We start from the raw sequence: 26,158 nt of genomic DNA on the forward strand, positions 1-26,158 counted from the left end.
TATATATATATATATATATATCTAAGCTCAGCAGATTTCCTAGAGGTTTACATCTACAGGAAATATTTACTGTGTTCAGGTCAATAGAGAATGCAAGAACATAAGAAACTAAGGAAAGCTGTAGGAAGCTAGTAGACCTATACATGGCAGTCCCTGCATAAAACCTGCCTACCTGTATCCACCTATCATCTGTCCTTCACTTCTAATCTTTTAAAGCTTGCTATTGACTCAGCACCAGTAACCTGATTACTTTAGTCCATAACAGTCATCTACCACTCCAATGTCTTATCTCTTTTTAATTCAAACTTTTACCAAGCTTGAACCCGGAACTTATAGTCATTCCGATTACCAGTCATAAGAATTTTCCTTCCTACAACTCTATCTTCTGTCTTAATACTGTGTTGGGATTTGTAGGATGATTCTGATGAAGAACCTTGTTATTTGCTTGTTTCTTGTTCCTGGTCTTAGTGGTGTAATGGGGCTGTATAGGGTATGATGCAACAGTCTTAGTACCCCAGAGATGGTGATAACAGATGTGTCAGCTGATTAGATTCTGGTGAGTTGTTATATCCTCTGGAGGTAAGTTCTGAGGACTTTGAAGGCCAGGCTGTTGTCTTGGGAGGTACCTTGGAGGTTGGCTTTGTATTGGTCTGTGGAGAGTGAGGAGAGTGAGTAGAGGAATTCAGTGCAGTGGAAGTGGTGGCGAGGAGAATGTGAGAGGTGTCCTCAGGGTGTCTGTTTGTGTGGGGGCACCATGGGCAGCAAGGGTTGTTGAACAGACTTAGCTTTTGCTGGTACACATTTAGGTGACTGTTCCCTATTCTGAATCTGATGACTTCAGGGTCAAGGGCACACCAGTAGAACTGTGCGTGCTGTCTCGTGTATATAGTGTGGTGTTCTGCGGGGTGTCTGTCAGGTATCTTTTCCAGTATAGGCTTTGATGACATTACATCAGCAGTTATAAGTCATTGTTTATGAATTCATTTTGCCACTGCATAAACTTGTTACAGTGCTTTGCTGAGTTATATCATGAAGTTATTTTTCCACAAAATTTTTTGTGAATACTTTTATGAAGCATCAAACAGTATATCAGCATATTTGTAGCAGCTTTAAATATTTGTAATACATAATTCTTGTGTCCACTCAATCCCTGGTCTATGTATGTTCATATATATATATATATATATATATATATATATATATATATATATATATATATATATATATATATATATATATATATATATATATATATATATATATATATATATATATATATGTCCATCCATCAATCTGTCACACTATAGTATTTTACTAAGAACAGAAAGAGTGACTCACCTTGCTAATGATGATGTCTTTACGTTGCTTCTGCCTCAGTAAACTTAGGAATGAAAGCTCTGGTAATGTGTAGAGACTACACATGTCACCTTTTGTCTTGAAGCCTTCCACCTGCAAAGTCCAGACATGCAATGAATGGTCTACACCTGTGAGTAGGGCCATCAGGTGGCAGTGGTGGTGACATTCATTGATTTCAATAATTTGTGAAAGAAAAAAAGTTTCCTTATTCACATTCTAAAGCACACATGTAGTACAACATTGGTAAGCAGATGGTTGTGGCAGGAGTATGAGACATTACTTTGGGTATTAGAGTACACAGAATCTGCTGGTTTGGAGTCTTGTTTAGACTGTTTTCAGCACATTCTGCCACCTCCATATAACTGCATACCTTTGTAACAAGTTGAAATCTGAACAGTCACCTTATTTGATGTGGGCCTATACTTCCCGGCAAGCTGTGAAGCATTTTTTCTGACGAAACTGCAGAGATCCATGAGCAGTGCCATCATTTCCCGTAGCCTGGACACTGCTGCTGCCATTCTGCCTCTTCCATAGGCTTCGACTTGTTGGTCAAACTTCTTCAGGAAATGCCTATATATAAGATAATCTGGGGCAAGCTTTTTCTGCAGGATATTCTTTAATTCCTGCTGTAGAGGTTTTTTGAACTGTGGGCAAGGAGGAAGAGGAAAAATGGACTGATATTGGTGTGCTATAACAGCATGGTCCAAGAGTGTTGGAAAAGAGGAGGAGGATTATGTCAAAGGATACTAGGCTAAACGGCATATATTGAAATGCATTTTTGTATTACAATAAAAAAGGCCAGTCTCAGTTGATTGGTCAGGTTCTCATGCATGTTTTCTCATTGATGATGCAGAATTCTTGTCAAACCAACATTATGATCATGAAGACACCCTTGAGAATCTTTAAAACTTCAGTAGAAGCTGCTGAATGCAGTCAAAATTAAGTCTAAGTCTAAGAATGCTGCTCCAGAGGTGCAAGTCAGGAAAGCAGTTTATGTTGAGTTTGAGATTAAAACCCTGAGAAATGTCTCACATTTCTTGTTGCTTTCCCTCACCTTACTCCTGAGAGAGTTGAGATCTAGCACAAGCACATCACTCAGCTCCCAGCACAAGTAGTCAGCCATCAGCACCAGTGACTCTTCCATCCTCTCCACAACCATCACTAACCCAAACTGCTCATCTGCCTGCATTACCTGTCCATTCATGAATTAGATTGCCCTCCTCTTTCTCTGTCACACACACAGATTCAGATTGTTTATTGACAGTTTTTCCAAGAGTTTATATGAACATAAATTAATTTTTCATGAAAAATTGAAAACACTATTACATATTACATATTACATACTGATTCATAATTATAGTATCTGATGCTGCAGCACAAATTCATGAGCTCAAAAATACCCTTAAATTTGGAAAATTTGTTTGTTCAATTACTGATATAAGAACAAATTACTTGGTTAGCATAATAATGAAACGACAATTAAAACATATCTGCAAAAGGACAAAAGAAAAGACAGTCATTCATATTTTTGACACACACACACACACACTACCATATCCCAGATGTCAGTAAGATTGTTGAGTTTCTCCTCTGGCATCCCGAAGTCCCACGCCATTGTATTGTAGTGGAAGAGGCCTGTCCTCTTCTCATCCACAGGCACCTCTCTGATGTACTGCTCCAGGGTCAGGCCAGTCCTCTGAGAGCAGTATTATTGTTGTCATTATCAGGACAGGACAAAAAAGTAATGGGTTCAAGCTTGATAAAGTTAGACTTCAAAAAAGAAATAGAAACTGGTTCTCAAATAATGGTTGATGAATGGAATTTACTCAGTAGTTAGGTTGCCAGTGCCGTGTCATTTGGAAGTGTTAAAAGATTTACAAATTTATGAATTAGGACTGATAGGTGGAAATAGGTAGGCATGTTTTATGCAGGAACTGCCATGTATAGGCCTAATGGCTTCTTTGCAGTTTTCTATGTTCTCTTATGTTCCCTCTTATATTCTTATCATCATAATCATCATCAATGAGAACAATTGTTGCTACTAATACTATTACTAATAGTACCTTTTTAGCCCTGGAGAAGGCAAAGAAGGCTTCAAAGAGAGCGATGGGCTCCCTGACAATGGTGAAGAACACAGTATTGGCTGGCATAACTTTCTTCACCTGTAATGGAAAAGGGCTGATTACACACACACACACACACACACACACACACACACACAGGTAATAAAACATCACAAATATCACCCCAATAATAACTGTAATGTGGATTTACTAATGGTGGCCGGGGGATGGTCCCCCAGTTGATATATATATATATATATATATATATATATATATATATATATATATATATATATATATATATATATATATATATATATATATATATATATATATATATATATATATATATATATATATATATATATATATATATATATTGGCACTAGTGTCGAAGTGAGGTCCTTGGATGGCTGGGCCGCGTCCGGCAGGTCTGAGTTGCCAGTTGTGTATTTTCCTTGTAGTGTTACCAGTTCAGGCGAGGAAAAAATAAATAAATAAATAAAAAAATAAAAATAAATAAATATATATATATATATATATATATATATATATATATATATATATATATATATATATATATATATATATATATATATATATATATATATATATATATATATATATATATACACACACACACTGTACATTTTCAGTTTGTTAACTGCCTAAATAATAAACCGTTTATTATTATTATTACACACACACATACACACACACACACTATGTTATGACGTCATAGAGTACCTACCAATCAAAGTACAAAAAATATTACACTTATGGCAACACTAAATAGATGCCTCATATTGGCTAATATTAACGAAATATTTTCATATTATTCATCAATTTCTTTGAATACTAGACACATGGACACTTATTCATATTTGATATTACACTACTTTGTTCATTGGTAGATACCATTTGCAAGACTTCCTAAATAATAGCAATGATTGCATACATATCTTAAACACTACATAAATGTTGTACCTCATGCGCATCTGCCATCAGTACTCGTTTGGAACCGTTAAAGCAGAACCGGTTCCGGAACCGGTTCCTGCCCAGCCCTAGTGCAGGCACTCCCTAGCAGTGTCATTGAAGAAGAGGTAACAGTTGCCTGAAAGATTGCGTTAAGTGAGTAGATGAAAGAATCGACTTTTTGAGACAACAAAACGAGTTTTTTTTTTTTTTTTTTTTTTTTTTTTTTTTTTTTTTATGTAGGAGGGACACTGGCTAAGGGCAACAAAAATCCATCCCCCCCAAAAAAGCCCACTGAAATGCCAGTCCCTATAAAAGGGTCCAAAGCGGTAGTCAAAAATTGAAGGATAAGTGTCTTGAAACCTCTTGAAGGAATTCAAGTCATAGGAAGGTGGAAATACAGAAGCAGGCAGGTAGTTCCAGAGTTTACCAGAGAAAGGGATGTATGATTGAGAATGCTGGTTAACTCTTGCATTAAAGAGGTGGACAGAATAGGGGTGAGAGAAAGAAGAAAGTCTTGTGCAGCGAGGCCGCATAGGGGAGGCAAGATCAGAAGAGCAGTTAATGTGAAAATAGCGGTAGAAGACAGCTAGAGATGCAACATTGTGGCGATGAGAGAGAAGCTGAAGACAGTCAGTTAGAGGAGAGGAGTTGATGAGACGAAAATATTTTGATTATACCCTGTCTAGAAGAGCAGTATGAGTGGAACCCCCCCAGACATGTGAAGCATACTCCGTACATGGATGGATTAGGCCCTTGTGCAGAGTTAGAAGGTGGGGGGTGGGGTGAGAAAAACTGGCGGAGACGTCTCAGAACACCTAACTTCATAGAAGCTGTTTTAGCTAGAGATGAGATCTGAAGTTTCCATTTCAGATTATAAGTAAAGGACAGACCGAGGATGTTCAGTGTAGAAGAGGGGGACAGTTGAGTGTCATTGAAGAAGAGGGGATAGTTGTCTGGAAGGTTGTGTCGAGTTGATAGATGGAGGAATTGAGTTTTTGAGGCATTGAACAATACCAAGTTTGCTCTGGCCCAATCAAAAATTTTAGAAAGATCAGAAGTCAAGCGTTCTGTGGCTTCCTTGCGTGAAATGTTTACCTCCTGAAGGGTTGGACGTTTATGAAAAGACGTGGAAAAGTGCACGGTGGTATCATCAGCGTAGGAGTGGATAGGACAAGAAGTTTGGTTTGGAAGGTTATTGATGAATAATAAGAAGGGAGTGGGTGACAGGACAGAACCCTGAGGAACACCACTGTTAATAGATTTAGAAGAACAGTGACCGTCTATCACAGCAGCAATAAAACGGTCAGAAAGGAAACTTGAGATGAAGTTACAAAGAGAAGGATAGAAGCCGTAGGAGGGAAGTTTGGAAATCAAAGCTTTTTGCCAGACTCTATCAAAAGCTTTTGATATGTCCAAGACAACAGCAAAAGTTTCACCAAAATCTCTAAAAGACGATGACCATGACTTAGTAAGGAAAACCAGATCACCAGTAGAGCGGCCTTGACGGAACCCATACTGGCGATCAGATAGAAGGTTGTGAAGTGATAGATGTTTAAGAATCTTCCTGTTGAGGATAGATTAAAAAAACTTTAGATAGGCAGGAAATTAAAGCAATAGGACGGTAGTTTGAGGGATTAGAACGGTCACCCTTTTTAGGAACAGGCTGAATGTAGGCAAACTTCCAGCAAGAAGGAAAGGTAGATGTTGACAGACAGAGCTGAAAGAGTTTGACTAGGCAAGGTGCAAGCACGGAGGCACAGTTTCGGAGAACAATAGGAGGGACCCCATCAGGTCCATAAGCCTTCCGAGGGTTTAGGCCAGCGAGGACATGGAAAATATCGTTGCGAAGAATTTTAGTAGGTAGCATGAAGTAGTCAAAGGGTGGAGGAGAGGGAGGAACAAACCCAGAGCAAAGAGTTCAGCTTTAGAAATAGATGTGATAGCAGTGGTGCCATATGGTTGAAATAAAGGCGGGAAAGAAGAAGAAGCAAAGTTATTGGAGATATTTTTGGCTAGATGCCAGAAGTCACACGGGGAGTTAGATCTTGAAAGATTTTGACACTGTGTTAATGAAGGAGTTTTTGGCTAGTTGGAGGATAGACTTGGCATGATTCCGGGCAGAAATATAAAGTGCATGAGATTCTGGTGATGGAAGGCTTAAGTACCTTTTGTGGGCCACCTCTCTATCATGTATAGCACGAGAACAAGCTGTGTTAAACCAAGGTTAGGAAGGTTTAGGTCGAGAAAAAGAGTGAGGAATGTACGCCTCCATGCCAGACACTATCACCTCTGCTATGCGCTCGGCATACAAAGACGGGTCTCTGACACGGAAGCAGTAGTCATTCCAGGGAAAATCAGCAAAGTATCTCCTCAGGTTCCCCCCAACTAGCAGAGGCAAAACGCCAGAGGCACCTTCGCTTAGGGGATCCTGAGGAGGGATTGGAGCGATAGGACAAGATACAGATATGAGATTGTGATCGGAGGAGCCCAGCGGAGAAGAGAGGGTAACAGCACAAGCAGAAGGATTAGAGGTCAGGAAAAGGTCAAGAATGTTGGGCGTATCTACAAGACGGTCAGGAATACGAGTAGAGTGCTGCACCAATTGCTCTAGGACTCTAGGTTATGGAAGATAGCAAAGTTGAAGGCTAGTTCACCAGGATGGTCAGTGAAGGGAGAGGGAAGCCAAAGCTGGTGGTGAACGTCTCCAAGAATGGAGATCTCTGCAAAAGGGAAGAGAGTCAGAATGTGCTCCACTTTGGAAGTTAAGTAGTCAAGAATTTCTTATAGTCAGAGGAGTTAGGTGAGAGGCATACAGCACAGATAAATTTAGTTTGAGAGTGACTCTGTAGTCGTAGCCATATAGTGGAAAACTCAGAAGATTCAAGAGCGTGGGCACGAGAGCAGGTTAAGTCGTTGCTCACATAAACGCAACATCCAGCTTTGGATCGAAAATGAGGATAGAGAAAGTAGGAGGGAGCAGAAAAGGGGCTACTGTCAGTTGCCTCAGACACCTGAGTTTCAGTGAGGAAGAGAAGATGAAATTTAGAAGAGGAGAGGTGGTGTTCTACAGACTGAAAATTAGATCTTGGACCGCGAATGTTGCAGAAGTTAATGAAAAGTTGAGGGGGGGTGTCAAAACACTTATGTGTCAGAAGGACTTATGTCTGTCAGAAGGACAGACAGATCTGTCCTCCCCAGATGGGGACTCCGAGGCTGGTGTAGGAATCGCCATGATAATTTTGAAATTTTGGTTGAAGGGTGTGTGTGTTATCAGGTGCTTGTTGTTTTGTGTGGAGGAAGAGAGTTGTCTTTAGAGGGCAGGCTGTGACTGCCCCCTTGTGTTGTGATACACAAAGGGAAACGTTCAGTGAGGTCACAGCTGGGTTTAATGATAAGTTTACAGCACCACCTGATCCAGTGGTTTAGACCTCACTGGGAGTAACTATCGTTTCGGCAGGTGCCTACTGCCTCCTCTTGCCCTGCCCCGTTCGGAAAAAAAATAAATAAATAAATAAAATAAAATAAATAAATAAATAAAGGCGTTTTATGGCTTCTCTGTGTGATCTCAATTTCCTGCAATGAAAAAGACGGCGTAGAGTCATTATAACATAAGAAAACAAAGGAAGCTGCAAGAAGCCGTCGGGCCTACACGTGGCAGTCCCCGGTAAATGTGGTAAACTGGCAGTTCCTCATCATTATAAGACTGGAGAGGTTAAGAAGTTTGACTGAGAAGATAATTTAAGAATAACAGGGGAAAAGGTGGAACACAAGAGAGAGAGAGAGAGAGAGAGAGAGAGAGAGAGAGAGAGAGAGAGAGGAGGCTCGATATCTTTGTGGCACCGAACTTCCATAGCGCAGCGACGTCACTTACCTCAGTATGGTTCCATTTGGTGTGGATGGCAAAGATGTTGGGCTGGAGTTTGTTCAGGGTGGAGGAGAGCACCATTTCGGCTCGGAAATTCTCGAGTCCCGTACCGAAGAAATTTCTCTTCTCTGGCAGAGCGAATTTGAGGTTGTGCTTGTAACCATAACGGAAGAGAATGTTCTGATGAGGGAGAGAGGCTGTCTGTTTGATTTCTTGCAGTATTGAGTCAGGCTTGTTTTGTGATTTATGTTCCTTTCTTTAAAACTAAAATACCATATTTTCTCGATGTTTACTGTTTGCACACACTTCCTTTGGTAATATTCTAATGTGTTGTCCTATTCGGAAAACTGTAATTCTGCACATCATTCTCCTTTTATCCGTTTTTAAGTTTATTGAAGTATTTTCTTGGTGTTGGATTTCCCGGACAACACAGGTCCTCTACATCTAACATTTCTTCTTCTTCTTTTCGTCCCAGTTTGATTTGTGTGTGTGTCTGTGTATGTGTGTGTGTGTGTGTGTGTGTGTTTGTGTGTGTGTGTGTGTGTTTTATGTAGGAGGGACACTGGCCAAGGGCAACAAAAATACAATAAAAAAAAAAAAGCCCACTGAGATGCCAGTCCCATAAAAGGGTCCAAAGCGGTAGTCAAAAATTGAAGGATAAGTGTCTTGAATCTTCCCTCTTGAAGGAATTCAAGTCATAGGAAGGTGGAAATACAGAAGCAGGCAGGGAGTTCGAGAGTTTACCAGAGAAAGGGATGAATGATTGAGAATACTGCTTAACTCTTGCATTAGAGAGGTGGACAGAGTAGGGGTGAGAGAAAGAAGAAAGTCTTGTGCAGCGAGGCTGCGGGAGAAGGGGAGGGATGTAGTTAGCAAGATCAGAAGAGCAGTTAGCATGAAAATAGCGGTAGAAGACAGCTAGAGATACAACATTGCGACGATGAGAGAGAGGCTGAAGACAGTTAGAGGAGAGGAGTTGATGAGACGAAAAGCTTTTGATTCTACCCTGTGTGTGTGTGTGTGTGTGTGTGTGTGTGTGTGTGTGTGTGTGTGTGTGTTGGTAGGTAGATAGGTATGTTACATTACCTGTATGGCAGTAGAGGCACACTTATGATTCTTGAGAAAAGCGATATTGGTCCGCGGCGAGCATGTTACTGACACCGTGGACCAGCTGTACTTGTGTGAGCTGTTCTGGAATAACCTGCTGTTTGGAGACCTGGTGCCACAAGTAGACGATACGAATATGGATAAGTTAATTATATTTAGACCAGATTCCGATGCATCCGTCCTGCAGTCAGACTAAGATAAGATAAATAAATGGAATGATAGATTGCAAGAGTAATCGAATATCAGCAAATGCAAAGTACTTAGCGTAGCTGGAGGGAACCTTCACAATAGATGCACATTAAAGAACTAGGCTCAGATAAGATCAGGCGACAAGATTTAAATCACAGTTGACTCAGATCTCTATCATAGAAATTGATGTATAGAGGAAATTAAGCCTTTTAAATTTATATATGTAAAAGAGGGGTAAGTTAAGTGGCATATGGCAAATAACAAGGGTGGTGTAAACAGTCCTTAGGATTAAAAAGGATTAAAAGTAACTGGTTTAAGCATGATAAAATTAGATTTAAAAGATCTTAGAAGAAATTTATTTCACAGTTAGAAATGTAAGTGATTTGGTAATCAGGTTGTTAGCGCCGAGTCATTAGGAAACTTAAGGAGAAGGTTAGATAAATAAATGGATAAGGATAACAGGTGGATAGTTCATTCAGGGACTAACAAGGAAGCTTCTTCCATCCTACTTTACGTTCTTGTGTTCTTATATCAAACAAAAAAAAAAAAGCAAGTTCAAAATTACTCTCTCAGATAGAGACTTGGTGAAGTAAAGAAAGTGACAATCCTGAGAAAGATGACCGGTGCTCACCTTGTCAGTAGGAGCAGCTGGCCGTCCATCAACAAAGTGCCACATAGCAGCACCACCACCAAGGAGCACAGCGTTCGGCGGTGCTTCAGTAGGAGCAGCATGTGCTTAAACATTATTCAACAGCTTTAGTGTATGCTACAACCCGGATTCAGTGGCAGCATTGCTATGTGTACCCTGTCAGGAGCACGGAGTGTGTGACAGTGAAGGTACGCGCGGTGAGAAGCGGTCACCCAGCAGTTCACTTCTGGGGCACAAGAAGCACAAAGACGAGGCAGAAGTGATGACAAACCATTCATTATTATATAAACGCGACTTTCATTCATAGCTGACTTTTCACTGCTGATTAAAAAAAAAAAAAATCACATAGAATAATGATAATAATAATAGTAATAATAATAATAATAATAATAATAATAATAATAATAATAATAATAATAATAATAATAATAATAGTGATAATAATAACAGATTAATAAATCAATAAGTAAAAACTGTGATTTTCTTACCTGCATAGGAAACACGCAGCACGAGGAATAGAATAATATCTCACCTGTTGTTTATGTTATATATTTCTTTTAATATACGTATTTATATCGCATATTAATGATGAAGAAAAACACAATATTGACGGTAAATATATCAGTATATGCGAACATAACTGAGACTTGACTTTCACATGTCATCTGCTTGAGGTGGAGTTCCATATCACCATTCTTGTTCCAGTAGATGCACACACAAGCTAACACCCTAAAAACAAAACATAGCAGACGGTCACAATGTCCTCAATATCCCAGTGGGGACGGCACACAGAGCTAACAACATCAGTGCAGCAGAGGTTCTTGCAGGTTCCTGCAGGTTCCTGCGGGACGCTCGGCTTTGTTCCTTCGCGGTCACAATGGGGGGAAGGTAGTCTAACGGAATGCATCGGTCCACTTGTAGGGTTGCCAGACAGCATTTAGTTGTTTTTCATGTAGCCAGGATCTTAAGGCACAATTTCATTTACATCCTTATTTTTCAATGAAGCATGGTGCATGCGATCAGACAAGTGTCATAAATCGTTTCCTTTCAGCTCCAAGTCACCCTCACTGACCTACTCCCCTCCCGTAGGTCGATGGTAACTGGTATATGCGTTCATGAGATGACTACAGTAATTTTGCAAGTCTTGGAAATAAATATTAAGAAGAATTAATACAATAGAAACGAATATCTCATTTATCTAATCGCGGTTGCCACACACTCTTTTACTTTTATCAAACGGCGACACTTTCAGCAAGGATTCTGCATCATCAAAAAGAAAAGAAAAGAAAAAAAAAACACGAGGATCCAACTAATTATCTCTGTGGCTTTTGTAAATATTTCTGATGAGAGAACAAAGCGTTTCAGAGTACGAGCACACAACACACAAGCAAATCTTATCCAGCCTCTCTGCACCTTATCTCTGTACCCTTGTCGACTGCTACACTAGTTAGTATTATGACCCTGAGGAGACTCCTACTCTGTGTTGCGTGGAGAATACATAAGTGTTCTTGCCATCCCGTTATAAGCATCATGCATTTAGCCAACTAACCCAAGCTCGACTAGAAGGGTGGAAGGGATCTTTTTTTTTTTTACTCTACCGCTTTATCTACGTGTCTGCTACTGAAGAGGGAAATAAGGTGGACTACTGGAGTAACTGCAAGTATTGTGGGCCGGTTCCGAAGTATTATTGTTCAGTATACTTGTCAGTTGTTTTTGAGGCATGGCGAAGGTGCCGAAGGTGAGTTGTTTTACGTATTATTTATCTGTTTATCTGTTATACGAATGGAGGGATATCAGTGAATGTATGAACAGCCTCTGAAAATATTAGTATTATTTATGTCTGGTTCAATGATGTTATCGAGTCTATGTATGAATAATTCTCTCTCTCTCTCTCTCTCTCTCTCTCTCTCTCTCTCTCTCTCTCTCTCTCTCTCTCTCTCTCTCTCTCTCGTGACGCCATTTGTCCTTGTTGCTAGGTGTTTAATCAACCAATCAGTCAACCAGAAATAATTAATCTAATCAGTCAATCGATATTTCATTCAATCAATCAATTAATTAACCAGCCAGTCAGTCAGTCAATTAGTTATTCGATTAACAATTCATTCAGTAAGTCAATCAATCATTCCTCCAGTCAATCAATCAATCAAGTGTGCCTTCGTTTAATGGATCTTTTTCGTTCTTTTTGTTGCCCTTAGCCCCTCTTACATAAAAAAATAAAAGATAAATCACTTAACCAATCAATCTATCTGTCTCTCCGTCCGTCTAACCCGTCCCTCTCATTTCCCAGAGCCAGGCAGTGACAGTGGTGGTTCGCAACTTACCAGCGGGCACCAGGGAGGGCCAGCTGAGGGCCATGTGCGAAGGTCTAGGAGAGGTGGTGGAGGTGGACATTCCCGCCAGGACTGCTCGCTTCGACAGGTTTATTTACGGGTGAGGAAATATTTTGCCGTTGTTGTTGTTGCTGTTGTTGTTGTTGTTGTTGTTGTTGTTGCTGTTGTTGTGTGGGTGTGTTAGTGGGTGAGAGAGAGAGAGAGAGAGAGAGAGAGAGAGAGAGAGAGAGAGAGAGAGAGAGAGAGAGAGAGAGAGAGAGAGATCCATCCCTTCCGGCGGTTAGATTACTATAATAACAATGTCAATAAGGTTGACAACAGTGATGATAAAGATAATGGTGTTGGTGATAATGATGATAATAACGATAACCACAATAGAATGCAAAACCGTTCATAAATATGGTATTAAGAGCGATGAGAATGCATGAATTATGTATAACCATCCCGTGAACTGCATAATTATCTTCTTTCCTCTCATCCTTGTAGATTTGTGAGGTTCGCTGATCTAGAGACAGCACGCAGTGCCGTGAGGGAACTTAGCGGAAACACAATGGGCAACCGCACCATTAACGCCCAGATAGCCCGCAGTCACTGGCGGAACACAAATGAAGACACATGTAAGAGCAAAATCCTCCAGTTTTCTTTCATTTGTGACGTCACCGATAAGCCAACCAGCCAGTCTCCCTCAGGTTCTGCTTCTATCCTGTTCTCGTATTATTATTATTATTATTATTATTAGTAGTAGTAGTAGTAGTAGTAGTAGTAGTAGTAGTAGTAGTAGTAGTAGTAGCAGTTGTTGTTGTTGTTGTTATTGTAGTTGTAGTAGATTAACAAAATCTCTTCGTGTTTGTCATTCTCTCTCTCTCTCTCTCTCTCTCTCTCTCTCTCTCTCTCTCTCTCTCTCTCTCTCTCTCTCTCTCTCTCTCTCTCACCCATTCACCTTCGTTGCAGTGGGCTATGTCGGTGAAGGAGGAGGAGGAGGAGGAGGAGGAGGAGGAGGAGGAGGAGGAGGAGAGGTGGACGAGGAACACGACGAGGATTTGAACATGTCAGAGGAGGAGATCCAGATAACCATCCTTCGGGAATCTCGCCGTCAGTGGCACCAGCACCGCCGCCGCCACCCGAATAAAGGTCAGTGTCTCACCCTTCAAGCACACACACACACACACACACACACACACACATACAGCCGATCCTTTTCGTGTCCTGAGTTTTTTTTTTTTTTCCCTTAATCTTGTTTCCCCATCTACTAGTAGTTTTGTATCTATTCTGCTTTTTTTTTTTTTTACCATTCTCAGGCTTTCACTCTGCTCGTATATTGTTGTTTATTCGGGGTATAAAGCATCTTACCTTCACTTCTTTTCCCCTTTTTTACATGTCTTTAAGTCTACAAACCAATTGTAAAGCAAGCATCAGTTACTCCTTTTCGTATCATTCAGCATCAAAGTAATTAGTCCAATAAGTCAATCAGAACAAAAGACACAAGGGCATATTAATAAACAACGCATTCACTAGAGAACAAAAATACCTTTGAGAACTTGAAAAATCATCTCTGTGGCCTTTGATAACTGTCGTAGTGAGATCCCGAAGCGTTTCAAAACATGAGCCGTAATACCCGAACCAGCAGTCACGGAGCTTCGTCCTTCTCCAGGGACTGTTTGGGATTATTTATCACACTAACACGACACCTAGCATGGCAATACGTGACAGGCGTATAGACGAAACACTGCTGGAATCCAAGCTCATTATCTTGATTTTCACAACATCGTTACGTTACTGACATCAGGTGAATGTCAGACACTGTGCAGGAAAGAAACAGTTTGGTGAAGTTACTGTAAACATACCTGTCATTCTTTTCTGACTCTGGAGTTGATTACGTGAGAGCGTTTGTTGACTGAATGACTGGGTGATTGACTTTTCTTTTATATGGTATAGAGACCACAAAAAAGACGGAGAGAGAGAGAGAGAGAGAGAGAGAGAGAGAGAGAGAGAGAGAGAGAGAGAGAGAGCTGAATATGTTGCCCCCAGAAAGCCAAGAGCAGTCAAGATAGACTGAAGTGCAGGTGTTTAAAGGATTTTCGATCTCGTGTCAGCAGATTATCAACGACGAGGAGCAAACATAACCCATTATGTGTTGATGAAGGAAATAACACAATGTAACACGATTTTTGTCTTTGACAAGCAAGTGTTATTTTCCAACTGTATTAATTGCAAAACAATAGAAAATGTCCATTATTTCTGTCAAACTTTGCTTTTGATGCTTTTAGAATGATTTTTTTACCCCAAAATAGCAAAATTTCACCATTTTTTCAGATACTATCACAGAGAACTTCTTTGTTCTTGTCTTGATGAATTGATTACATATGTAGCAGAATGCATCTGGAGAATGACTGCAGCCTCTTGATGCCATCTCATCTCTTGTGATGTGTCTTCTCAGGCAGCCAAATCAGAACGGATTGGTGGTCTGCAAGCTCCTACTCTGGAATATTCTGTCTTTCTAGAATGTGTTCCAGAATGTTCTCAATCTTTCTGTAATATTCTTGAACCAACTTTAGAATATTCTGAATCATTCTAGAAAATTCTTGCATCTAAAAAATTCTTGATACTTCTACATATTTCTGCTGTATTCTAGAAAGTTCTAGAATATTCTGGAAATTTTTAGAATAGAATATTCTAAAATGTTCTAGACACTTCTAAAAGTGTCTGATAGAACATTCTGGAAGATTTGAGAAGATTCTTCTAAATATGATAAATTTCTTGCTAGATCTGGTCAGTTCAAGAATGATCTTATTAAAATTAAAAATCTTTAGAACTTATTTTTAACTTATTTGCAACATTTCAAAAGCAATTAGATAAACAATTGAGATTTTGCAAAGGTCTTTACCTGACATGAAAACCAATAGTAACTCATACTATAATGAAATAAGGCAAAAATGTAAATTCATTGTTCTAACCACAAAAGCAAAGTTTTAGAAACAAAATAACTTTTTTTTTCTTGTTTATATAGAAATAACAGGAAAATTATGGTTTGGGGCCAAGGACAAGACAAAAGTGAAATTTAGTTACATTGTGTAATAGGAGGGAACTCAGGACAAGGCGATAACGGTAGTGTAATACAAATGAAACCAGTCACTTTTATTTTGTATGAATTTCACCTTTTGTTGACATTCAGAGTTTGCATGGGCACAAATAATAAGAGGGAAAGGGAACTCTTCTTTTCTTCCTCTCAAGGCTACAGAACTGTTAAAGAGACGCTGTACAATGAAACAAAATTTCTGAAAAGTAGTAAATTATGAAAAAAAAAGTGTCCGTAAAAGTAGTTGGTTTTGAAAAAAAAAAATGAAAAAGTTGATTTTGAAAGTGTCTGAAAAAGTAGTTGATTATGAAAATGTCTGAAAATAGTTAATTATGAAAAAAAGTGCCTGAAAAGTAGTTGATTAAAAAAAAATGTCTGAAAAGTAGTTGATTAAAAAAAGTGTCTGAAAAGTAGTTGATTATGAAAAAAGTGTCTGAAAGTAGTTAATTAAGAAAAAAAGGTGTCTGAAAAGTAGTTGATTTTGAAAAAGTGTCTGAAAAAGTAATTAATTATATAAAAAAAGTGTTTGTTAAAGTAGATGATAATGAAAAGAACTTCCCAGCAGTGAAAGGAATAAGGATTAGACAGCAACAAACTCTCGCCCCTTTGCTGCGATGAGGTGCATAAACAGTGTGGTGCCATGAAGTTCAAGGTAGAGCGAGACTTTCATAAAGGTCAGGATTGAGTAGTTGTGTTCAGCCTGGCGGTGTGGGATGAGCGACCATATTCCTAATGGTTCTCAGCTGCAGTAACCACGATGCAAATAGTACCATCACAATAGCAAGCCTTGTATTCTCAAACGTTTTGTTCTCTCATTACGATTGTTTTTAAAGGCCACAACGAGGATCAGTCGGGTTTTCATGGGTGGTTTTCCTGTCGATGATGCAGAATCCTTATTGATCTATCACTGGAATCTCAAAAACGCCATTAGTGGGGCAATTATTATGAGTTCTCCATGGGGTTAGAATATATACTTAGAACTGAAAACTCATTCAGTTCACGAAAAAAAAAAGTGCAGAATACGGAATTGTGAGGCGATTGTTGTACATTCCATTGAAAAGGAAAGAAAGATCCAATCCATATACACACACAAACACACGAAAAAAAAAAAAAAGAAGTTGTGTAGCATGTGCTCAGAACTGAAAACTTTTGGATAATCGAAAACAAACGTGTGCCAGCGTAGACTACGGTTTTAACTAAAAAGAAAATTTACGTTGAATCCAAGAGAAGAATCGCGCGACAGAATTTGATTTGGAACCGAAAACTTACTCAGTACATGAAAAAAAAAAGTAAATAAAACATGAAACTTAGCACCCGAAAAGAACACGCGTGACAAAATATACTTGAAACTGAAAACTTATTCCGTGCATAAAAAGAGCACGCGTGACAATATATATGGAATTAAATTTCTCATCGTTCAACAAAAAGAAACGCGTGACAAAATGTGCCTGGATATCAAAACCTCTTCATTCCACAAAAAGAAAACGCGTGAGAAAGTACGCTTAAAGCAGGAAATCGTCTCAGTACACGACAAAGCATAGCGCGTATGTGGCAGCATGACAAAGGTGAAGTGTATTAGGTAACGTGTGCCTCTCACAGGTGCTCACCCCTCCCATATCATGACTAACCAATTATTTGTATCGATCCAATAAGGAAAGGTTGGGCGGGTTACTTCACACACTCACGAAAGCCTTTCATTATGTCGACTTTACAACACGAACCAGACTATAAACCACATCATCAGTCAATATTTAAGATTTACGATAAAAAAAAAGAAGTTATTTTCTTATTGGCTCCATTCAGTCTTTCAGTTCCATAACAATACTTTTAAATAATTGATATCCTTTGTTTGGCAGTGATTTAGTCTGAAAAGCTATTGACCAACCATTGCTTTATAGAATCCTGATGTATAAAAGAAAAAAAAAGAAAAGAAAAGCTCCTGGCGCAATAATGTTTTAGAGGAAGGAAGGCAGGAAGGAAGGAACGGAGGGAGAAAGGAAGGGAGAAAGGAAGACCTGTACTGTTGAATTATTAAGTGAAGGTGACATTAACTCTCTCTCTCTCTCTCTCTCTCTCTCTCTCTCTCTCTCTCTCTCTCTCTCTCTCTCTCTCTCTACCCTCTGAAAAATAAACACAACCTAAGCCTACTCATGACCTATTAGAAAGACCAACGATGCAAACACTGGACCCCCGCAGCAACCTGTATCATATCCCTTTCCTCAAGACACGCGGCTCCAAATGTCTTGTTTGTGAGTATCGTGGGGACCTCTCCTACGCGGATGCCTCTATCGAGAAACCAGCAGGTCACCGAGAACAGGGGCGATATAGGAGTAGTTGTAGTAGTGTTGGTATTGAGGCAAGGTGGGGGTGAGTTCCGCCTATTGATCTGTTGAGTGAGTAACTAGTGTGTTTCTGCTCCGTGTGTGAGAAAGAGAAGAGTCGAGGGATGAAAAGTGGACAAGAGTGGCAAGCACAAAGGGCCACTGGTCTCGTTGGTTAATGCGGTGTTGGTGGGTCTTCACGCTTATTTATTTATTATGAGTCTTTCTCTCCCTGTTGTGTGCTGAGAAAAAGACAATAGTTGCGTTGATTAAGTTGTACGTTTCTTACGCCGTACTCGTGAAGGACTACGTTTCACTGGGTGTTGAGTTAATAGTAGACCTTAATTGCTGTAGTTAATGGTCGAGTAACACATGTAATAGCAGCAACATTCACTTCCACTGTGTTTAACATTCTTTTCTTAATTATAACTCCTCTGATCTACTTATAATCCTGTTGTCATGTTTTATGAGATCGTCAGCAGATTAAAGGACTTACGATTGAAAAAATAAATAAATAAAAAATCTAGAGGGAAGTACAGAGTTACACAGCTTACAACCACCTCTGTACAGATGTTTAGTGTGTTGCTGGGATGTTATTACAGATGCTCTTTAAAAGACTGCTGGTTTTATTTACTGGATGTGTTGGTGGCGGATGTTTTATAAAGGTGCGGACTGTGAAGAATAATGAAATAAAATGAGAATAAGGTCTACTGAAGATACCAGTCCTCCAAAATAATTGTTTGAAAAAGAGTATCCAGAATTATAAGTAGTATCCTGAAACCTCCCTCTCAAAGGAGTTTAAGTCAAAGGCAATAGGAAATAAAAAAAATCAGGCAGAGGGTTCCTGAGTGGTGTGTGTCCTTGATGTTTTACGCTGTGCTGGGTATTAGGTTAAGTTAGAAACTCCTTGCAGTAATTTTAGCTTGAAGGGAAAAAAACTAGTTGTTTTAACGCGATTTTTACTGCACGCGTTGAAGAGTTTTGGTCTTGCAAGATAGCTCGATTTGTCTTGATCTTTCTTTTTTTTTTTTTTTTTTTTTTTTTTTTTTTTTTTTGCCACGCGAGAACGCGGCTCAGTCATGAAACCTCGACGGCTCTTCATAAGCTACAATTGATCTAAATTCCAGTAACTGCACACAAACAAAACAATACTTAATACCTTTCTTCATAAGTTGTGTCAAACTGAGTAAACATGTAAACCATTCTTAGACGTGCTGTAGAACCTCATAACTACGCTTTACGAGCCAGATACATGCAGACGAATACAATTACTTCCTACCAGTGTTCGGGGAAGCTTGGTATTATTCTGAGGAAATATCAAGATTATACGAGTTTTCCCAAAAATGTACTGAAATATGCATCCATGCCCTACATACTCGTGAATGTCGTGGCTACTCACTACCTTGAGGGACATTCGGTTTATGGAACACTATTTTGTGCCTTTGAAGAGCCTTTTGTGTCACTTTTTACTACTACACTCTATTCAAGGAGGCTGTTTATGCCGCGTCTAGACAGAGTAATGGTTCTCCTAATTGCTCGCACCTTTCCTTCTCTCACCCAATTTTCCAGTCACTCCAGCTTGACTATTATGTTTGTATGTTCTTCGTCATAACTCCTCCCTTGCTCAATTCAGACCATTCTAGTTAGGAAGGCTGGATTCAGTAGTAAATGCGCAACACATATTTGCTTCTCTAAACAAGAATATAAGGGAAATATGACAAGTTGAATTTACAAGATCGCTCGGGAGGGTTTATGGCGAGGAAATTATTCTTTATTTTCAGCAGTTTTTTAATCTGTACCGGGATGAATCACTGCGCCACACAAGCAAAAGTCTCGTCAGCGCTGTAATGTAATAAGGTCATGAATAAAAACGTGACATGTGCAACTCAAGGTTTCTGAGGATACACACACACACACACACACACACACACACACACACACACACACACACTTTCACCTTGCTCTCTTGTTTTCTTTTAGAGCTCCCTAGTTTTGAGTCCATCCTGGAAGCTGTGTGCTGCCTTCCTGTTGACTGTGAATCCTCACCAGGGAAGAAGGAGGAACTAAATTAATCGAACGTAAGTCTGGCTTCAATTTATTACTATAAATTATAATAGAAGGTGTGCATATCTTGAAGAACTTGTCGTATATTCTGTAAAATATTTAGCACGGATGGCCTGGAATAGACGGGCAGCTGAGGGAGATGAATGGAGAAGGCTGGGGAAGCCTTGGCCTTGTAATGGAATCATAGAGACTGGGGATGGTGATAAAAAATTACATTCTTGACTCGAGCTGCTGGCCTATGAGTCTCTACTTGGCTAACATTTCAGGTGTCAATTCACGAAGGAATAACAGTAATTCTTAACTATTCAAAACTTACAGAAAAATTAATAACCACCTCGTGACATTTGAATACTGAAAACTAAAGATATGTTAGAAAAAAAAATTATATTTGCGATTCGAAAATAATCTCATACAATTTTTATGGACAATGATCGTTATAAGGCCCGGATTCAGAAACGCTTTGCCACAGAGATAATTAGTGTTTCTCCTGTTAATAATATAGAAATTCTCTTAATCTGACACTAAATCCATAAAAAAAAAACACCCTTAAAACCCGTGCAATTTCAACTAAAGGCTTTTGAAAGTAACCAAGATGCGAACAGAAGTGTTTCAGCAATTTACATTTCGACTCTTCTGGTTCCTATAATGTGTTTTTCTCCTTATCGTGCTGTGAATACAAACAATACCACAAACCCATTATGCATCTCAGTTTTCTTGTCCCTGTAAACTCAAGGCACCATTAATGCAAAACAATATTACGAAACTCACACAATAAGGTGACTCGAGGTACTTACTCCTTAGTTCAGTTATTGTCTTAGGATTCAGTTCAGTTCCTTTTGTCCATTTAAACTTTTAACTCAACGTGCCATTAACGAACGCAATGTCAGGACACTTGTATAGGATAACAAACGAAGCACTCTCTCTCTCTCTCTCTCTCTCTCTCTCTCTCTCTCTCTCTCTCTCTCTCTCTCTCTCTCTCTCTCTCTCTCTCTTTCTCTGCTTTGACTCGTAATTTTAATATAAGTTTGGTTTCATCATCAAGTTGCTTTTATAATATTTCAGCATAATTTTTTTAGTTAACTTTTACGACCTTTTGAAGTGTAATACATTTTGACATGTGGCGTTTTATGACCCTGTTGTTGCAGTGCCGTCAGTCAGTGGTATGTTTATACTTACCTGCCTTTTTTAGTGTATGTCGACTACAGCCTTTTGCGGTCCCCTTGCGGTTTTACAGTCTTCCGTCGTATTGCGTCCGTGACTCCCTCGCGCACAAGTGTGGCTTTTTGCAGGCCATGAATCTGTCCATTACAGAAGATAACATACGTGCAATGGTGTTTCTTGCACTCTCAAAATGTTCACGGTTTTCATGAACTGAAATGATTCAAAACAAAGAGGAAACAAAAAAAATAACTGAAAATGACTTGCAGAAAATGAAAATCTCATAATTGCCAAGAGAAAGAAAAATGTATTCAAAATAACTGAAAGAGAGATAAAAAGATAAACAATTACTTTATTCCGAATGACCCAGAAGAAAAATAAAAATTATTCAGAAAAGAGGTGTTTTTTAATGCTCCAGGAAAAAAAAAAGACTCAGAATGACTCAGAAAAAGAAAGGAGAATGACTCAAATAAAGAGGTGTTTATTTGAGATGACTAAGGAAAGAAAAAAAAAAGTACTCAAAACGATCCAGAATAAGAAGAAGAAAAGAAGAAAAAAATAGAAAAGAAAAGAACTCAAAATATCCTAGAAAAAACAATAGGAAAATCAAAACCATTCAGATAAATACTCAGATATTTCTTACACATGAAATATACGAGTACATACCTTTAGTTTTTGTATACTGAACTGCTACCGTGGCTACGCCCTCACCCCACACACATATGAGTAGATAACGCAACAAAATTATGAGGAAAGTAGGATGCCAAGAATGGGGATGGTTGAAGTAGCCATATTTTACTGTGATATATTCAAGAAACTATTCTGATCACTGCATTGAGAACACAAGACTCGCGCTTGCCAGGATCTCAAGGACAGATTATACGGCAGAGGAAAGGAAGTTGTTGAAGAAGAGAAGAGAAAATTTGTACTACTACTACTACTGCTACTACTACTACTACTACTACTATTATTACTACTACTACTACTACTACTACTACTACTACTACTACTAGTAGTAGTAGTAGTAGTAGTAGCAGTAGTAGCAGTAGTAGTAGTAGTAGTAGTAGTAGTAGTAGTAGTGCTAGTAGTAGTATGTCTAAGTAGTAGTAGTAGTAATAGTAGTAGTAGTAGTAGTAGTAGTAGTAGTAGTAGTAGTAGTTGTTGTTGTTGTTGTTGTAAAGGTAGAAAAGGTAAAAAAAAAGTGAAGAAGAAGAAAAAGAAGAAGAAGAAGAAGAAGAAGAAGAAGAAGAAGAAGAAGAAGGAGAAGAAGAAGAAGAAGAAGAAGAAGAAGAAGAAAGGGAAAAGAACAAGAATAAGAACAAGAACAAGAAAGAAAATAAAGAAAATGAAAAAAGGAAGAGGAGACGAAGGAAGCCGAAGAAGAAAAAAGAAAGAAAGAAAAATGAAAGAACAGGAGTAGGAAACCAAAGAATAAGAAGAACGAGAAGAAGTGGAAGAAGAAGAAGAAGAAGAAGGACAAGAAGAAGAAGAAGAAGAAGAAGAAGAAGAAGAAGAAGAAGAAGAAAGAAAGAAAGAAAAAGGAAACGAAAATGAAAAGAAAAGGAAGAGGAAGCGGAAGTGCAAGAAGAAACAAGCAAGAAAGAAAATAGACATAAATGTGTGTGTGTGTGTGTGTGTGTGTGTGTGTGTGTGTGTGTACTCGATGCAAAGATAATGCCGTCTGACTTCTACACACACACACACACACACACACACACACACACACACAGGCTGTCAATAAACTTAATGCATTCCTGATGAGTTGTGACTTGTAGGTCGCCAAGCAAGGTAAGGCAATACGACAGCGTCCTGTAGTGAACTGCAGAGAGAGAGAGAGAGAGAAAGAGAGAGAGAGGTGTTCCGCCAACTGCAGTTACATAAATTCATGACGTTGCGAAGGGGTGTGAGGATTGCAAGTGTTGGAAATCTTGTCTATTATGTGCTATTTTAAATGTGTGACGCGGTAAATGTGTCATTCGCCTTCGGTCGTCTGCTGCTGCTCACTCAGCCAGCCGTTCCCCCTGAGGAAAGAGCTGTTTCTTCTCTGTCTAGTCTGAGGTATGGTTTATGTCAATAATTTAGATACCGCCGCGTCCAGCCTGAAAAGTAAATAGATAAAATAGAAAATAAATAAGTATCGAACATTTGATAAGTATGTTAGTAGGTTCACTAATGTAACCAGTAATTCATTTACATTTACTAGAAAGTATGACGAATCGTAACATATTGGCAACGATAAATAACATTGGGATATGAGGTACAATGGCCTTTTAGCTTACTGCTCCTTACAGTATAAATAAATTCTCTGGAAAATCTGTCAACTCCACCTGTCCGTGGTAGTTTTGAAAGCCTTGTGTAACTCAACCAAAATGAAATCAATTGACAATAATAACCGAGGCTCACAGAACGGACGAGCCTTTGTCATGCATGTTGAGGTTTACAAACATGGGGGACGTTAGGAAAATAGTAATACAGTTTTAGTAAGCGGGAACACTACGGCCGGCAAGACCCTCCCTGGCGTGCATCCTCTCTCGCTTTAGCCGCTCCACCCTGCTCCTCGCCTCCCCTCCCCTGCCACCTGTTCCTTCCTCCCTCCCCCAACACCTCATGCCTCCACCCTGCTCCTCTCCACCCCTCTCCCCTCCCCCATCTCTCATCCGACCACGACCTCCCTCCGAGCCCCAGCACCTCATGTCTTCCGCCCCTTCCCTTCCTCTACCCCTCTGGCCTCCTCCCGCCATCTATTCCCTCCTTTCTCCCCTGCCTCCCTCCCCGTCTCTCCCGCCCCACACCACGCCTCCTGTCTGCTCTTCTCGCCTCACTCACTTGATACCTCGGCTTGGTAGTGGTGGCGCCAGCCCTTTCCCTGTGTCAGTGTCACTGTTAGCCAGCCAGAGGAGGGTCTAGCACGTCTGGTGAGCGAAGGTGCCCTAAAGTGATTACCATACTTGTCTTGCTTACCTCTCGCAGTATACGCAAGGTCTTACAACGTCTGGGTGAGTGTACCGGTTTTTTTTCTCCCTTAGGTTTATGTTTAGTGAAGGCTATGTAGCTTTTGCAACGTTTTAGCTGACCGCCCGGGATCTAGTGGATGCTGTGTTAGGGAATCACTGTTCGTTAATAGGCAGCGACGGTGCCTGCGTGTTATTTATTTATTTATTTTTTTCATTATTCGTTGTAACATTTCCATCACACCTAAGTAGTGGTGCGGTCTTATTCATGACCATCTGTTAATCGTGTTTCCAGTGACCCTAGTGTTGTAAGACATGGTTCTGAGTGTGTGGGAAGGCTGCGTGAAGGGCGGGAGGGTTGGTAGAGAAGGTTCCAACACTAGGGGGGAGAATTTTCGCCGGCCGGCAGCTTCAGTACACACATTTCACGAAACACTTGCGGTTACAGGTGGTTCATGGTGAGACAGCACGTGTATCAACCTAGCTAAGGTCATGAGGGTGCAAAAGGTGGGAGGTGTAGTGTTGTCAGACATGTAGCTCATTAAGTAACGAATCCTTGGTTGTATTTGTAGGTCACCAGTTTACAATTGATTCTTTTCACACACACACACACACACACACGCACACTATAGCTATTAAGTAAAGGAAAATTCTGTTGACATTGATCGATCGGTAACCGGACAGAATATTGAATTTCGACCATTGTTGTTTGATAACATGAGAGAGAGAGAGAGAGAGAGAGAGAGAGAGAGAGAGAGAGAGAGAGAGAGACCAGCAGTGATAGTTCTGTAAGGAAATCAAACCAGTGAAATGTGGATGGATGTAAACGAAAAATGGAAAGAGCTGAATATTAGCTTGACATGAAACAACTGCATGATTATTGATCATGTGTGACAATAAATGTGTGTGTGTGTGTGTGGCGTTGGTGTGGTGCCTCCTAAGCAACCTATCTTAATATCCCCGTGACTTCCCATACGCTTCTTTCTCAGCCCCACACTTATGATTAGAGATGACGCTACGCCCCCTATAGGAAGCGAGCAGTGAAAAAGCACCCACGAATAGGCAACTGCATGTGGAAGAGTTGCCACTTCACTAGGAATGTTCATGGGACCTTGGAAAGTGTAAGCGGGGCTCAAAGTTACCCATGGGTGTGGCTGTGGCTGTGAGGCTCTCTTGTGCTGCCTCCTCGCTGCCACTAACGAAATGAAAAACGTGTCACACTTTGGTATATTGACTGATATTCCTAGAGTCTTTGGATTCTCGAAAGGAGTGGTTCCAAAACCGGGGCCATGGCCATCCGCGGGGCCATGGGCAAGGATTATGTATGAAAAGTGGGTAGAAACCAGAAAAACAAAAAAAAAAAAAAAATGGGGAACCACTACCTTAAAGGATTATTTTCAAAGGCCATATAGATGATTAATCTGATTTTAATGGATATTTTCCCCATTCACCATATACAAAATTCTCGTCTGACCAGTCGTGAAAACAACCGAAAACCCGAGTAACTTCCACCAAAGCCTCGTAAAAGTATAGGCAGGTTGAGGCGCCGAAATATTTAATGATAACGCCCATGATTCTCACACGCTGCGGGGCTGGACCAATTTAGGGGAAGAAGCTTCAACATGGTTATTATCCGTGGAAGTTACGATAACTGTGTCACATTTTTACGCTTGTTAGGTGTCATCATGGGTAATACCGGCACACTATACAGCATTGGCATGTTTAAAGTACGTCATATATTGTATTGTCACCCTTATCATCATCATCACCATCATCATTATGTGTAATACTGTGAAAAAAGCGTGTCAGAGCCAGCCAGTTTCGTGATGAACCATCGTTACGTTATAAAAATCGTATCATCGTTATCATCGTCTGTAACGCTGTGTCTTTTGTGAATTGAAAAAGAGGGAGCCAGAATGCTATACATTATCGTGTCACAATTGGCCTGGCAATATGAAGTCATTGTCTTCCATGGTCAGCTCGAATAACTGGCACGTGTAACATTCGTTTTTTTCTTTTTTTTTTCCTTCTCCACAGGAAAGAGCAAATAA

The 26,158-nt window shown here is 39.8% G+C and overlaps 2 protein-coding genes across 12 annotated transcripts in view; one reads left to right on the forward strand and one right to left on the reverse strand.

Moving 5' to 3' along the window:
* Window positions 1-11,615, reverse strand: LOC135111114 (galactosylceramide sulfotransferase-like). 6 transcript variants are annotated; one of them, XM_064024083.1, is made up of 10 exons: window positions 10,740-11,615; window positions 10,190-10,433; window positions 9,349-9,478; window positions 8,269-8,442; window positions 3,420-3,518; window positions 2,909-3,052; window positions 2,411-2,548; window positions 1,758-2,000; window positions 1,339-1,449; window positions 1-650 (listed from the first exon to the last, which is right to left on the reverse strand). In XM_064024083.1, the coding sequence occupies exons 2-10, from the start codon at window positions 10,300-10,302 to the stop codon at window positions 507-509; spliced, it is 1,296 nt and encodes a 431-aa protein (XP_063880153.1). In that variant the 5' UTR covers window positions 10,303-10,433; window positions 10,740-11,615; the 3' UTR covers window positions 1-506. The 6 variants fall into 6 exon arrangements, with proteins under 6 accessions (XP_063880153.1, XP_063880151.1, XP_063880152.1 ...); XM_064024081.1 differs by having other exon boundaries at window positions 10,190-10,528; window positions 10,740-11,612; XM_064024082.1 differs by having other exon boundaries at window positions 10,190-10,430; window positions 10,696-11,612.
* A 1,900-nt stretch (window positions 11,616-13,515) lies between these two features.
* LOC135111111 (uncharacterized) overlaps window positions 13,516-26,158 on the forward strand; it is a 37,312-nt gene continuing 24,669 nt past the window's right edge. For 2 of the 6 annotated variants that reach the window (XM_064024073.1, XM_064024076.1), the window contains exon 1: window positions 23,784-24,071. The gene's annotated coding sequence lies outside the window, so the exon portion shown is untranslated. Of the gene's footprint in view, window positions 13,669-19,914; window positions 20,013-23,077; window positions 23,215-23,668; window positions 24,153-26,158 lie in introns of those variants that run through there. The other 4 variants (XM_064024071.1, XM_064024075.1, XM_064024070.1 and 1 more) reach the window with 4 other exon arrangements.

Source organism: Scylla paramamosain, chromosome 21 (assembly GCF_035594125.1).
Source record: "Scylla paramamosain isolate STU-SP2022 chromosome 21, ASM3559412v1, whole genome shotgun sequence".
NCBI classification, from domain to species: domain Eukaryota; kingdom Metazoa; phylum Arthropoda; class Malacostraca; order Decapoda; family Portunidae; genus Scylla; species Scylla paramamosain.

What these genes read in the sequence shown, in the direction of transcription:
- LOC135111114 (XM_064024083.1), bottom strand. Translation starts at nt 10,302, where the DNA reads ATGTTTAAGCACATGCTGCTCCTACTGAAGCACCGCCGAACGCTGTGC. An exon ending in CCTTCTCCAGGGCTAAAAAG is followed by an intron (nt 3,053 to 3,419) that starts GTACTATTAGTA and finishes TACTGCTCTCAG; the next exon opens with AGGACTGGCCTGACCCTGGA. An exon ending in AAGACATCATCATTAGCAAG is followed by an intron (nt 651 to 1,338) that starts GTGAGTCACTCT and finishes CACTCTCCACAG; the next exon opens with ACCAATACAAAGCCAACCTC.